Below are 13,289 nucleotides of genomic sequence, written 5' to 3' on the forward strand. Positions count from 1 at the left end.
TGCCCGATACGATGAAGCGCTGCTCCTCCGCCGAGTGGATGGACGCGAGCTGCATGTTCAGACCCTCGCATATCTGCCGATCGATGTCACTTTTGAGTGAAGACTTCTTAAGTTGTATTATTGTTTAGTGCTGTATTATTGTGTGAGCTGTATGCGTTTAGGAAATTTCCAAATTTTAACAAGCATTTTAAGTAACATGTTTAATTTTTATAGGCAAGATTTCAATAAAATGGTACTAAAATCAAATTGACTAATCTACCAATACAAATTTTTACACACCTATACATTCGTATGCATTTCTACGAACGTTTTTTTAATGCTAGAATACACCAAAGATTTGAACGAGTTTTTAGTGCAAATATTGTTTCTCTCAAACTTGGTTCCACGCGATCTTATGTAAACATTTCCAGCTACGCGGTATTTTGCAAACAACATAGGTAATATAAAAGCTTTCGCCTTTAATGTGAAAAGTATGTTATCGATTAAGTGTTTCATATTTAATTTATCGAAATAATGACGAGCACAAAAAATAACAAACTACAACTACTTTTCAATCTGCAGAATTTTACATATCATGAAATGGTATTTCATTTTTAAAACTAAAAATGAAGCATTCAAATGCGTTATGAGCAAGAATATTTAAAGAATAGAAAAAACTCTGTTCTCTTATCACGTAATATTTTTCTAATTACACGTTAATAAAGCATGCACTGGCCACTTATATCAACTTTAATATACAATGCAAATTGTTACATATTCAAAATTGTAATATTCCTGACAGAAACTTAATAATATAGAACTCTAAAATCGCAGACGTCCTATGGGAGAAATAAATTCGCAGCGAAAGCGCTACAAGCTTGGATATCCAATTGTATAAAAGGATATCTTTTGAAATGGGTACATTTCATCGTTTGAATAACAAAGCATCTAACTTGCTTACTTTTATATTTCGCTTTTATTTTATCACACAGGGATGGAGGATAAAAAGTTTATACTAATTTGTTGTACGTCTTGTAATCTGACTAGATCATACAGAAATATTGTTATAGCTAATTATTTATATTATCATTCGTCTAGTATAGTACTTGTATTGTATTATATTATCTGTGTCGAAATAAAAAATATACAATATCGATATAAAGGCTATAAAATAATAACACTTTTATGTAAAATATCCCATCTTTAATTTTATCTAAATATTTGTAGAAAGATTAAAGATACATGTCATTTAAAACCACAGATTACAAAAAGTACTACCGGTAACTATCATAAACGCTATTATAGAATCTGTTTCATTCGAAACAAAACTCCAGTATATGGATCGAGTTCGAGCACAAAACATCACATGTATCTAACACGATTAACACTACATTGCGTCACTTATCGCCTAGCGAACTGCAAACTCGCAGCAAACAATTACAATAATCAAGAGCACAGATTGACTAAATCAACCGTGGGCAAAGTTTGGCGAGCTCGTTAGTTACTCGCATCGATTCGGCAACTTTCGCGGCGGGGAGAAATGATCCAAAAAATTGGCAACACCATTTCACACTCCGCTTCGCATCTTCGAGATTGCTTCTAAAACACTTTATTAGGCAAACTTTTCGGATTCTTTTTTCAATTTTAAGTTTTGTTCGAATAAGTTAGCACTGTTTTGGGCTATATTTCATCGAGTTGGAGTTTGGGTTGATTTTTTTTTCAATCAAGGTTATTTGTTTAATGTGGCAAGCAGTTTGCTTATTGAGCTGTGTTAAATGAATGTAGGTATTATACGTATGTTTCTATATAAACGAATCTTTAATTTGTGACTCGCTTTTGATTTGTGACCAACTTAAAATGGAGAGGTATAATTCCATACTTTGTACACCTATCAAGGATAGGTGACTAAACAATAGTTTCTTATTATCTCTAACAGGATCGTCAGGATTAAATAATTTCTTTTCAAGAATAAGTGAGACTATAAAATCATTAAAGTGTATTTTATATCTGTTTTATCTTATGCAGTTATTTACGTACATTCGTTACATAGTCATTATTAAACACGTCATACAATGCGCGAAGTCTGTATGCCTGTAACGATGGTGGATGGAACTTTTAATGGAAAATGTGCGCAATCATTTTCTATTAGTTTTCTCGTGAATTACATATTTTACTAGGAAATATCTCACCTGCTTCGCCGTGTCCCACGAAGCTCGCGGATAACCAGAAAACAGATAGCAGTATCCGTTGAATAGAATTTGCTTCGAGTCCATACATGATTGAGCTGTTAACAGAGAATTGCATTATTATATATGAAAAAAACGAATGAAAGTAGTTTTTCAGAATATTAACATACCCTCAATGAATATGTCTTTGGAAGGCGCGTGAAGAAGACGTGGTCGAATCTTATATTATTAATGCCAAAGTGTGTTTGTATGTTTGTCTTTCTTTCACATCGCAACGAAAATATTTATTAATATGATTTTTGTGTATGGAGACAGGTAGAGACTATTTAGGTATTATATTGTGGTGTGTTTTTACATCTTTTGTACATGGTTTACATCTTTATATTGCCATGGGAATTACTTTTGAAGAGACCGCGGACGAACAGCTACGGTACATATCCATTTAGCTCAATAACTACTGAACTTGTTTTGATGAAACTTCCTTAAGTTTATCCTCTTGGCTGAAGCATACAAGCACAACTAAAAAGAAATAATTTCAATCCGACATAGATTTTGAGTTAAGCGTGGATAAACTACACACAAACAAAAAAACATACGTACTAACGGTTTGAGCATGTGAGTATTTGTATGTTCATACATATCCATTACCCACATACTCATACACCTACATCTACAAATCGTATATTGATAACAGACGGTACAATGCCCCTTATAAATCTAGTTTAGTGTCGTTTCCTCGAACTCACCCACCTAACTCCGCACTCGATCACTTCACAAACCTCGCATAAACTAACCTTACTTAACCATTATCGCATCCATCTCCCATCTCATCTCGAATAAAAGTAAATCTTCCGTCCACAATAATCCGGTTAGAGCCCGGTTTAATGGAGCGTTATATAAACGCAAAAGATGATACAATATGGTGTACAAATATCCGATGACTAGCGGTTCGCCCCGGGTTTGCCCGTGGTACATATATAGCCTATAGCCTTCCTCAATAAATGGGCTATCTAACACTGAAAGAATTTTTAAAATCGCACCAGTAGTTCCTGAGATTGATGCGTTCAAACAAACAAATAAACTCTTCAGCTTTATAATATTAGTATAGATTTGATGAAAACATCAAACGTCTAATTGTTGAACCTTTTATTGAAATTTTCTTGTACGACGACAGACAGCAGTCCTCTATATTAAAATGCTAATGAATCCTGATCCTGATGCAGAATTCTCATTCGTACTTATGTTTAACTAGGAATTGTGACTAAACGTAAATATTGTCTTTTTTAACGACGTTCCTAGAATTGAAGGAGGTCCCTTGCTATTTCAACCGATTGACATGATTATTTTTGTGCTCAATTTTATTCTTTTGATACCAGTTTAGGTGCATCCTCATGAAAGTTGGCGAATATTATTGTAGAAAATAATTACTGTATTATATTGTAGATATTTCGAATGCATGTTCCATAGACAGAGAGTATAGTATTATATTATCTGTGGACCGAGTATGGATTAACTTCACCTACCGGGAAATCTAGTGTCTATACGCATATATCTGTATACTGTGTAGAAAAATAACACAAAATAAAACGCAATAAGAACACTTACTGCCCAAATTGCGAACATTTAAAAGGTGGCTACCACAAAACGACATGAAAGGTCCACTCGAGCCTACTCGAGACCCGTCTGAGCACCATCCACTCGATGGCACTACGCTGTATGACTAATTAATATCTTTTTAATCAAGGGTATCGAATATTTATCGGGCATAATTTGTAACGCTAGAATTTAGTCTAGAAATATTTGGAACCAGTCTTTTTTTTTATTTGGTATGTATATTCAGGATTAGTTTACGAACTAACAATAATATTTTTACATTGAAAATGGCTTCTGAGGCATGTTAATTTACGCGTGAGTTCCAGTTCCAGTTTCGTTGTTGGAAATAAATGTAGACAAAATATAGAGGTAAGTTGCAGCTAAACAAATATTTAGTTCGTAAATACCGTTCCGTAAACAAAAATAAATGACCGCCGGAAAACATCGTATTTATTTAACCCTTTAAAAATTATATACAGTCGTTTCTATCTATTATTTTGATTAAATATAACTATTTTATACATTAAGGGTGAAGCTACCGATATAAAACTCTCGTGCGATGTTAATTTAATAAAAACGATAATTACTTTTAAAGCTAATTGCATTTCATTTGCACCAGTCTTTTTATGTGTATTTGCTCACCACTGCAAACTTATCTTATTGCCTCGAGAGACAAGAACTTATACAAGTACGTTCAAAAACTTAATTAAAACTAGGACAAGCCGGTTAGTTGGATGCTAATAAAGTTTAAATGCATTTCGCATTGTGTAAACTATCACAATGCGAGAAGGTTGTTATTTGTTTGTACGATCGCTGTTCTGTAGTGGCGAGTAAAGGATGACTTGTAATGGTAATGGTACGAATAATCGTTAATTTAATATAATAGGGTTATCAACATTTAGCACTTCCTCAAACTTGTACCACAGTTTATGAGTAAAAAGGCAAGTTTTTGTCAATTTTTTTGGTTTTTGAAATACCAAGTTACATGAACTTGGTATATTAAACTAAAGTATGTTATTTATTTAGTCTGAGCTTGGTATTGTAATTACTATCTCTTTGTTTATGTCTAGTTTTTGTTGGGGAAATCTTAAAAGGTATAAAAAATGGGACAACCGATGAGCGATGCAATGCGACCCGGAATATTTCGTAATCTCCTCCTGCGCCCATGATGGTACCATTTGTTGCATTTTGTTTACATAAATTTGTAAGCAAATGCAACATTACACATAACATTAATAAGAAAAATACTCACAATCGGCGAGCGAGATCTTAGCGCGGTACCCAGCGAAGTGCCTCGAGTGGTCGGAACGGAAGCGCAGGCGCAGCACGTGCCCCCGCGAGCGGTACCGCAGTAGCTTGAGCTTGCCGCCCCAGTCGCCGCACACGCGCCGCCGCGCCCCGCCCGCGCCCCCCGCGCCCGCCGCGCCCGCCCCGCCCACCGCGCGCCACCCCGCGCTGCGCCCGTCCGACTCGGGCAGCGGGCTCGCTAGCTCCTCCAATACCTAATACATGAAGCATTTAATCAGTTACTAACTACTGCTTATATGACAGTAGAAGTATGACTCTAAGGAATGTTAATAAATAAAACAAATAATAATATTAAATTAAAACATAAAACCCACCACCCTTTTTGTGTCGTCGGCCATGTTGAATTTAAAATTTAACATAGTGTTAAATATTTGACTACTCAATTCCTCAATTTGAGGAAGTTATGAAAAATATTTAATCTGAATTTTGTGGAGGTCACGGGGACCGCCCAAAATGTTTTTAACTCTGGTTTGTAAAAACTTTCCTAGCTCCATAATAACATGCTGTTAAATGGAATAAAAAATGAACATGGTAATGCAACATGTCGACCATTTCGCGTTTACACATTTGCTGCACGCAAAACGTACATCTGTGTATAATGTTCTCGGTTACTTTTGTATAAATTCTTACCACTGTTCTTTCTTTCTACAGTTTCTTATCGCAAATGATCGAAAAATACACCCAAGTTGTGTATAGTCACGTAGCCTTTTTAAACTACACGAATATAAAATAAATAACATTTTATAAGCAGAAGTAGGTATATTCTAGATACAAACTGCCTACGTTGCCTAGTTTTCCAATACAATCGTGACCAAATGCTAAACACGTCTGCTCCCATTTATCCAATTACTTTAGCATTTAATAGACATTAGAATTCCTGCGCTGCTGTAAAAATTTGGCATCGTTATTGGAAAAAAAGTTCGCTTAGCATTGTCCTCTCCACTTGGGCGACACCCAAACCGTTTCAGACCCATTGAGTAAATTACTGCTATTAAGATATGCTAATGATCCATACATAGAGACCAATCTTGTGTTCACGACGTGACAATTACCCATTTTATTGGTTCATTGAAGTGATATGACAGTTAATTTAGTAGACGAACATGTAAACAGTAATATATGCAAATTGCATGTAATTTGACGAGGCTTGGCGCCATGTGACAATATTAGTTAATAATGCAAATAAAAGTATATGGAGTTATATTAGTGGGCTCTTTTTTATGAAATGTTCCAAGTTGTATGTTTGAATATTGGTAACTAAACTTTCATCACACATAGCTTTTTTCTCTCGGCTTCGACCGGCATAGGAATTCATATAGTAGCCCTAGGAATTCCGTGGTTATGAGTTGTTTCACAGTTAAAAGTAGCCTATATAACTCTAATATCATAACATCGCTCTTTTACGACGTAAAAGGAAGGCAAAAGAAACAAACGAACATACTTTCGCGTTTGAAGTATTAAAAAAAAGGCAGGATGAATTTTCTAAGAAATCCTTTATGTCTCCCATTACTCCCATTGAATACCAGCTCTTTTTTGTGATATAGGACGGGGAATCGCAATTATCTTGATTGGTAGTACCTAATCATACAGAATTAACGTCAAAGCATGTTTAAGGATACTATTACAACATGTACAGCGTAAATTAAATACTAAAAGCATCACATACCTCGTTTTCTGCGCTATAGGAGTGAGGATCTTGAATGGCCCAGTCTTCAGTACTATGCTCTGTGCTGTTTTCTAAATTCGGCTCCAAGATCTCTAAGAAGTCGTAACTGCAACTAAAAGATACAATGTCGATTAAATATATCCAAACTGTGCCCAGTATTATATTGATTTATTATGAGAGAGATTTTGTTATGTAGCTATTCTGTAGATTTTACGGTTCTTTGTTAGAAATGTATATGTGATTAGTATTTCCAGTACGTTGGATACCTAATTTAGGAAGGACCTGTATGAAAAAAGGACTATATATTAACAATTCATTCATTTCTTGTCAGGAATTTTTCGGGAACTTAATTTAGAGGAAAGCATCAAAGGCTAAAAGTTAAATGTACAGATCGTGGTATAAACAAATAATTGTATGTTCTTCAATCAAAAATAATATCTGAATGTTTCTCAAAAATTCTACAACCAATGTTACAATTCCTCTCCATTCAGACGAAAAAGATTTTTTGTTCATATTTGTCGGTTTTCACCTTTACAACAGTAGCGATAGGAAATATATTCCTGAGTTCGGAAGCAACGCAGCAACATGAATAAATAGCACCTGCTTCACTTCCGTAGCCGAGTCGATGGCAGCACGAGGGCACAATAACAGAGTCGGCTAATACCGTGTTACCTCACTCCGGCCCAATATCGGCCCGCGTAATATCATCTCATCTGATTTAGCTTCGAGTTATAAGCGGGTGCGATTTTATTTCAATGAGGCAAAACGCAATGCAATCTTATTTTATTTTATTTTATTTTATTTTATCTTGTGATGTAATTATCACTACGATAGAGAATTTTATGAATTTCAAAATATTAATAACGAAAATAATTCATAATTTTTTCAGTCGGACAATGCAGTGAATTAATTTTGTAAATCATAATGTAATTGACAAATAAATTTTGGTACAGCCAAAGTTAACATAATACTATGCTAGTACAGCAATCAATTGTAACCTAAGATGATTTGATCATAAACAAGAAGTTAAAACATTCGTTAGATCCATTTACCGAAATTGTAACCCGTCAGTCTGTCATCGGAATAAAATTGTAGGCGGATCAATGTTTTCCATAAAACATTTTCCTCTCGCTAACTCCTGTGCCCCTACCGACATACACAAACACCTGTATTTGGCAACTCCATTTACAATATTGATTCTATGCCGGTTGTTTTACCCATTTTGTACGTGCATTCCATGATGCGGAACTTGTATATTACTGTAATTTATATCGGCAAATGGAATTTCTTTGTTAACGTTGAACATATTCAGCCGTGTCTATGAGACATAAGGTTGAAAATTGTATCGTCCGATATTGTAAATGTCAAAGTTGCTGTTTGATCATTCTAATGGAGGTAACTTAAGAAGGTAAAAGAATGATAAATTACCTGAATTGTGTATTGTAATCAAAATGAGTGATGGATGGATCAAATCAGCAAGTTATATAATATGTAGCGACATTTTGCGGAAGACGTAATTGGATACTTTTTGATAATAATTTGTTAATGTTATGAAAATCATCTTTTCTACTTTAAGAATGTGAATATATTGTTTAATTTTCTATTTTGACTATGTCTTTCCTTTTCAATACTTATTCCTTATAGTTTTCTTGTTTTGTTATAGTAAGGTTTGTTTTAATAAAATACTTATATTGATGAATATAAATATCTTATAGTATAACATATATCCGTAGTATTTAATTAAGTGTAAATATAAGCCTACTAGACTATAGACTACTATAGACTATAAATTCAATTCAGTTCGATTTGTTTCATTCATGTAACAAAATTAAAATCGAGAGAACGATTACATTAGTCACGTCTCTAATACCCAAATAATTATGAAGACCTGTGCTGATAGCATGGCGAATACATCATTCCGAAGTAAAATGTAACTTAACGGCATGTTAGACATCCGCTCGCTCGTAAACCGGTAATGGCTTCGATTTTTTACAGCTGCGTCCTTCGACTAATGGCTTGGATAAATTCGCTGGATGTGCCTATTCAGACTTAGTGAGTAATGGTGTGATTATTGCGGATTGAAGAGTTATTAGATAGCCTGATTATGAGGTGTCGTGCTCGCCCGTTTGCTAATGCTGAGGCATTAATCTGATGTAATTAAACTTGGAGCGATAAATTAAATTTATCGCGTTTAGGTTTTGATTCTTTAGTACTGAGTTTTAGCTTGGACAATACTACGACTAAGTAAAGGCAGAGAGAAACATATAGATGTAAAAAACAAAAAACACAAGAATACTATTTTTTATACTACTAATATTCTCACCCGATGAATAGAATTAAACGAAATCACTATTTTTTAAATAATAACAATAGTTTCTAAGTAGAAAAGCGCTAAAGGTAAGGTAACGCTTTTCTACATCGAGAAAACTCTGGTCTAATTCAGTTTGAGTAAAGATTTATCTTATATAATTATAAAAAGTTGTTATTTGTGATAAGATATTTGTTTTTTTATTTCACGATACACCCGAATTCACGCAAATATTGGATTCATCAAGTAAAAAAGTGCATAAAAATTTTTCGTTGGCAAAGTCATACGACCTGAAGTTTGAGCACACTCCACGTACAAATACGACTTTTTATATTAAAAAATGAATTTGAAATGAACTTTCAAGGGGCCAAACTTGTAAAAGGCTGTCCACGACTGCATAGAAACTTGGTAGTTGAAAGTTCTGCGTGAACCAGTTTCCAGTTTGTTTTACCCATTATTTGCAAAGAATATTCCTTGCATTTTACAGGCGACGTGTTTTAATTTTAGATGTCTGTGGTATGTTTAGGTACTTACGTATAAACGTGTTCCATTCTGTCAAATGATTTTAATATCTGTCTAAAAATGATCTGTATAAAAAGGAAAACAAACCAAGCGTCGCAAAGATTTTCTTATAATCGTTGATTTAAACACATTGGAATACGCCATTTGCTTCATGAATCATGCAAATACTTAATTTATTTCAAAACGAATTTATGTATTGTGCCGATTAACTGGGTGTCATATAATCTGCATATCGAAACTTAAATTCAAGCAAAACGTTTTTCGATTCTCATTTACGATCTAATCTTTATTCAAATATTATATCAAGTTAAATCTATTTACATGTTTTTGCGTACCAACCCTATCTAGAAACATTGCAATATCGAAACCTATAGCAAGATTTACGATAACGTAACTATAGCCAGATCTAGGTCCCAGCAATGTATCACTGGCTGCTGAGTCAGATAGCTCGCAAGTTGGCTCGGGCACCTCGGGCGCCTGCCAAATGTCCGCTCAGCGTACGCCCCACTTAGAGGTATGTAATGTTAGTGCCTATTCGATCGGAATATATATACGAATGGCCGTTTAGAGACGAGTTTTATTTGTGAGATGTGCGTGATTATGTGGTGGAAGAAATTTCGCGTGGAGAAGATTTTATATGAATTTTAAGAATTTGTTTAATGTCTTTCAATTTCTATTGAAACAGTTATTTTGATGATAGTGATATAGGCACTTATATCATGCTAGTAAAGTAGTATGGTAAATTTTTTGGGATGTGTTTTGTAAAATTAAGTTAGAGTAATATTTTTATGCAGTTAGTTTAAAAGTGGATAGTCAATTACTTTGAGCAAAACTTAGCAAATATAGCAAATCATTACTAAATACAGTTTACATATATGCTTATTCAGTTATGGGTCAGCCCTACATAGAAGTTTGTTTGTTAATAAGTTATTATCAATTATTCAATGAAACAAACCGGAAAGTGTTTGTTAACTTATGTAAACTGTACACTAATTTTGAACGCATTTTATTGGATTACGATCAGTACAATGAATGAACGTTAATCCATTCAATACAGTACATACATACATTATTTTACATTTAATATATTAATTTGCTGCACGCCCTGACTCCGCCCGGGTAGTCGTTTATCGCATTTGAAATAATATAATCTACCCTATCTTTTAAGATTAAGCTGCACAATGCACATGGTTTCTAAATTTGAATAAAATCGGTTGAGTAGTTTCGGAGTGCGTCGCGGACAAACGATGTGACACGTAATTTATGTATGTTAGGATAAACTAATATTTAGAAAGTTTGTCTCAGAACATACCATAACTTTTAGATAAGATATGGATACCTAGTCTGTAGCACGGGTATTCCAAACGTTGAGACGTTTGATCGAGCGATAACGCAAATGCCGCGGTCCCAAAGACCGGGATGAAATTGATTTATCTCCGGGGATCCGTAACAATCCGTCTAGTTGCCTCCACGTATCTCGTGAACCGTATGAGCGCGATGACAGGAGATAACTCGATAATGCTGGTGTCTGTTTATTGCTAATGTTTATGGAATGTTTATTATTGTATTAGAAAAGGTTTGTTTAGTATATTAATCTAGAACTACGCATCTATTCAAAAAATCAAAAATCTAATAAAAAATCTATTCAAAAATTGTCTTCTTTTCTTGTGTACGCTTTTATTGGCTTGTTCTTTTTAGAAATGTCTGCACATCTTCATTATTATTTATTGATATGCTAAATAAATGTAAGTGTCGTATACCACCTGCTTGTAAATAAATCCGATACACTAAACTGCCCCTTCGCTGTGTCCAATAAAAAATTGTTTTTGGTCTCGACCCTAACTGAGAAATTTCCGTATTGTTTATGTAGAAAATATACTAAACAGATAAATCTTAACTCAAACTCGATTAGACAAGAGTTCTCTCTACGTAGAAATGCACAAGTATTCCATTATGTAACCACCGATGTAAGCACGAGGGCGATTTATTTCCCGCGGATCGTATACATCGACAATTTATATCCAATCTGTTGAGACAAGCGACTCGCCACGCAATTTCCGCCCGCCATGGAAACCGATCAGTGAATTATTGTCGAGATGGAGTTGCTGTGATCGAAACTTAACAACATTAATAGTTTTCTGTTTCAGCACTGTTGAAATATTACTTCGCAATCTATTTTTGTTTAAAAGTTCATGATCACGAAGCTACTGTTCATATTTAAGATTTTTAGAACTATTTGCCTTAAAACATATGGACCTTTCTTTGCCTGATGATGATTCTTTGCCTGATTACCTCCTTCTTTGTGTTTAAAATGTTTATTATATTTGATTTCAAATAATTAGGACATAACACAGTTACCTATTACGAACCCATATTTTATCTTTAAAAAATTATCTACACTAATATTATTGTAAGACGAAACTTTTGTATATTTGTAACCATCGAATTTTTGATTCTTAGACATGCCGGTTTCCTCACGATGTTTTCTTCACCGTTTCGAGCACTGGTGATGTTATCTACATGTACAGATAAATTGAAAAATCAATTTATTTCCGATTTATCGATGTTGACGTCCAAGGTCCTCACCACTGAGCCACCACTGCTTTAACGGTAGCTAATTTTTAACTTTCTTAAATATTAGAAAATTTTCTTAATATGCTGATTACAAAGCAAGTATTTAATAGCGTTGACCACTCACTGCATTGTGCATAACGAACATTGTTTAAAATAGCCTTCAACCCTATTGTATACAAGAAAATAAAACTCACCCTCAAGAAAGTTGAAAGGTATGTAAAATCTGTTTTCTGAGTAAGCCAATCCGTGGCTCAATTTCCTATCAAGACTGATCCGATCCATTCATCGCGGAAACGAGATGGCGGCGGTTCTCACTTAATTATACTTGCATGAAATGAACTGTGAAGACGCCTGGAATATCTATGAGTATTCTTGGTACGGTGGTTGAGCAATACGCGGGAACTGGTATTGGCTTCGATTTTCAGGTAAAGAGACTTACCATAAACACTGTTTTATTATAGGCGTAGTCTCATTACGTATTTACAGGAAAAAATAAATAAAGTAGCGATAATTGATAAGAAATGGTAAGTGAAGTTAAATCCTACAGGCTTTTCATTTTATTCGTCTGTGAATATTGTTTTAGAGACCAATTGGTGTCCATCAAGTTATTTTTTGGTAATTAAAAACTTTTTAACGGATTTTAAACGCGATTTATTTATTATTATCGTTTCGAACACTTTACAGCGGGCGTTTAATCCGTTAAAAGGTGTTTAATTTCTAAATGTATAATACTCGCGTAAAATCAAACACAAGAAAAAATATTTTTTGGTGTTTATCAATTTAGCGATATTTTTTATTGTTTTTGGATCAATCATAAGCGCAGAAAAAATGTTAATTGATAAACATATTATTACATTTCTAATTCATTTCATGAAATTAAAAACCAAAAACTACTGTGTCATTTAAAATAACACAGTAGTTTTTTTTATTCGTAGTTGTTTTTTTATTCATTTAAAGTATGCAAAATGAGAAATGTCATGATAAATGGACTATTAAAATGATTGTGTATTCAATGTAATCTGCTTACATATATTTGTATGATTATAATTAATTCCAGTTAAACATGATAAATATCCACACATTAACGAGCATAATGAAATTAATTGTGGAGTTTGCTAATTATTAACTCATCGCAATATTTATATAAACAACT

General features: G+C 33.9%; 1 protein-coding gene across 1 annotated transcript in view; it reads right to left on the bottom strand.

The window, feature by feature from the left end:
• The window catches only part of LOC119828184, a 172,872-nt gene that overhangs the window by 19,606 nt on the left and 139,977 nt on the right, over positions 1 to 13,289 (bottom strand). Inside the window, exons 9-12 of the mRNA XM_038350285.1 lie at positions 6,733 to 6,844; positions 5,011 to 5,260; positions 2,169 to 2,263; positions 4 to 73 (exon numbers count right to left, since the gene is read on the bottom strand). Coding sequence (XP_038206213.1) covers positions 4 to 73; positions 2,169 to 2,263; positions 5,011 to 5,260; positions 6,733 to 6,844 — 527 coding nt within the window. The remainder of the gene's footprint in view (positions 1 to 3; positions 74 to 2,168; positions 2,264 to 5,010; positions 5,261 to 6,732; positions 6,845 to 13,289) is intronic.

The sequence above is a fragment of the Zerene cesonia genome, chromosome 7 (assembly GCF_012273895.1).
Source record: "Zerene cesonia ecotype Mississippi chromosome 7, Zerene_cesonia_1.1, whole genome shotgun sequence".
Classification (NCBI taxonomy): Eukaryota; Metazoa; Arthropoda; class Insecta; order Lepidoptera; family Pieridae; genus Zerene; species Zerene cesonia.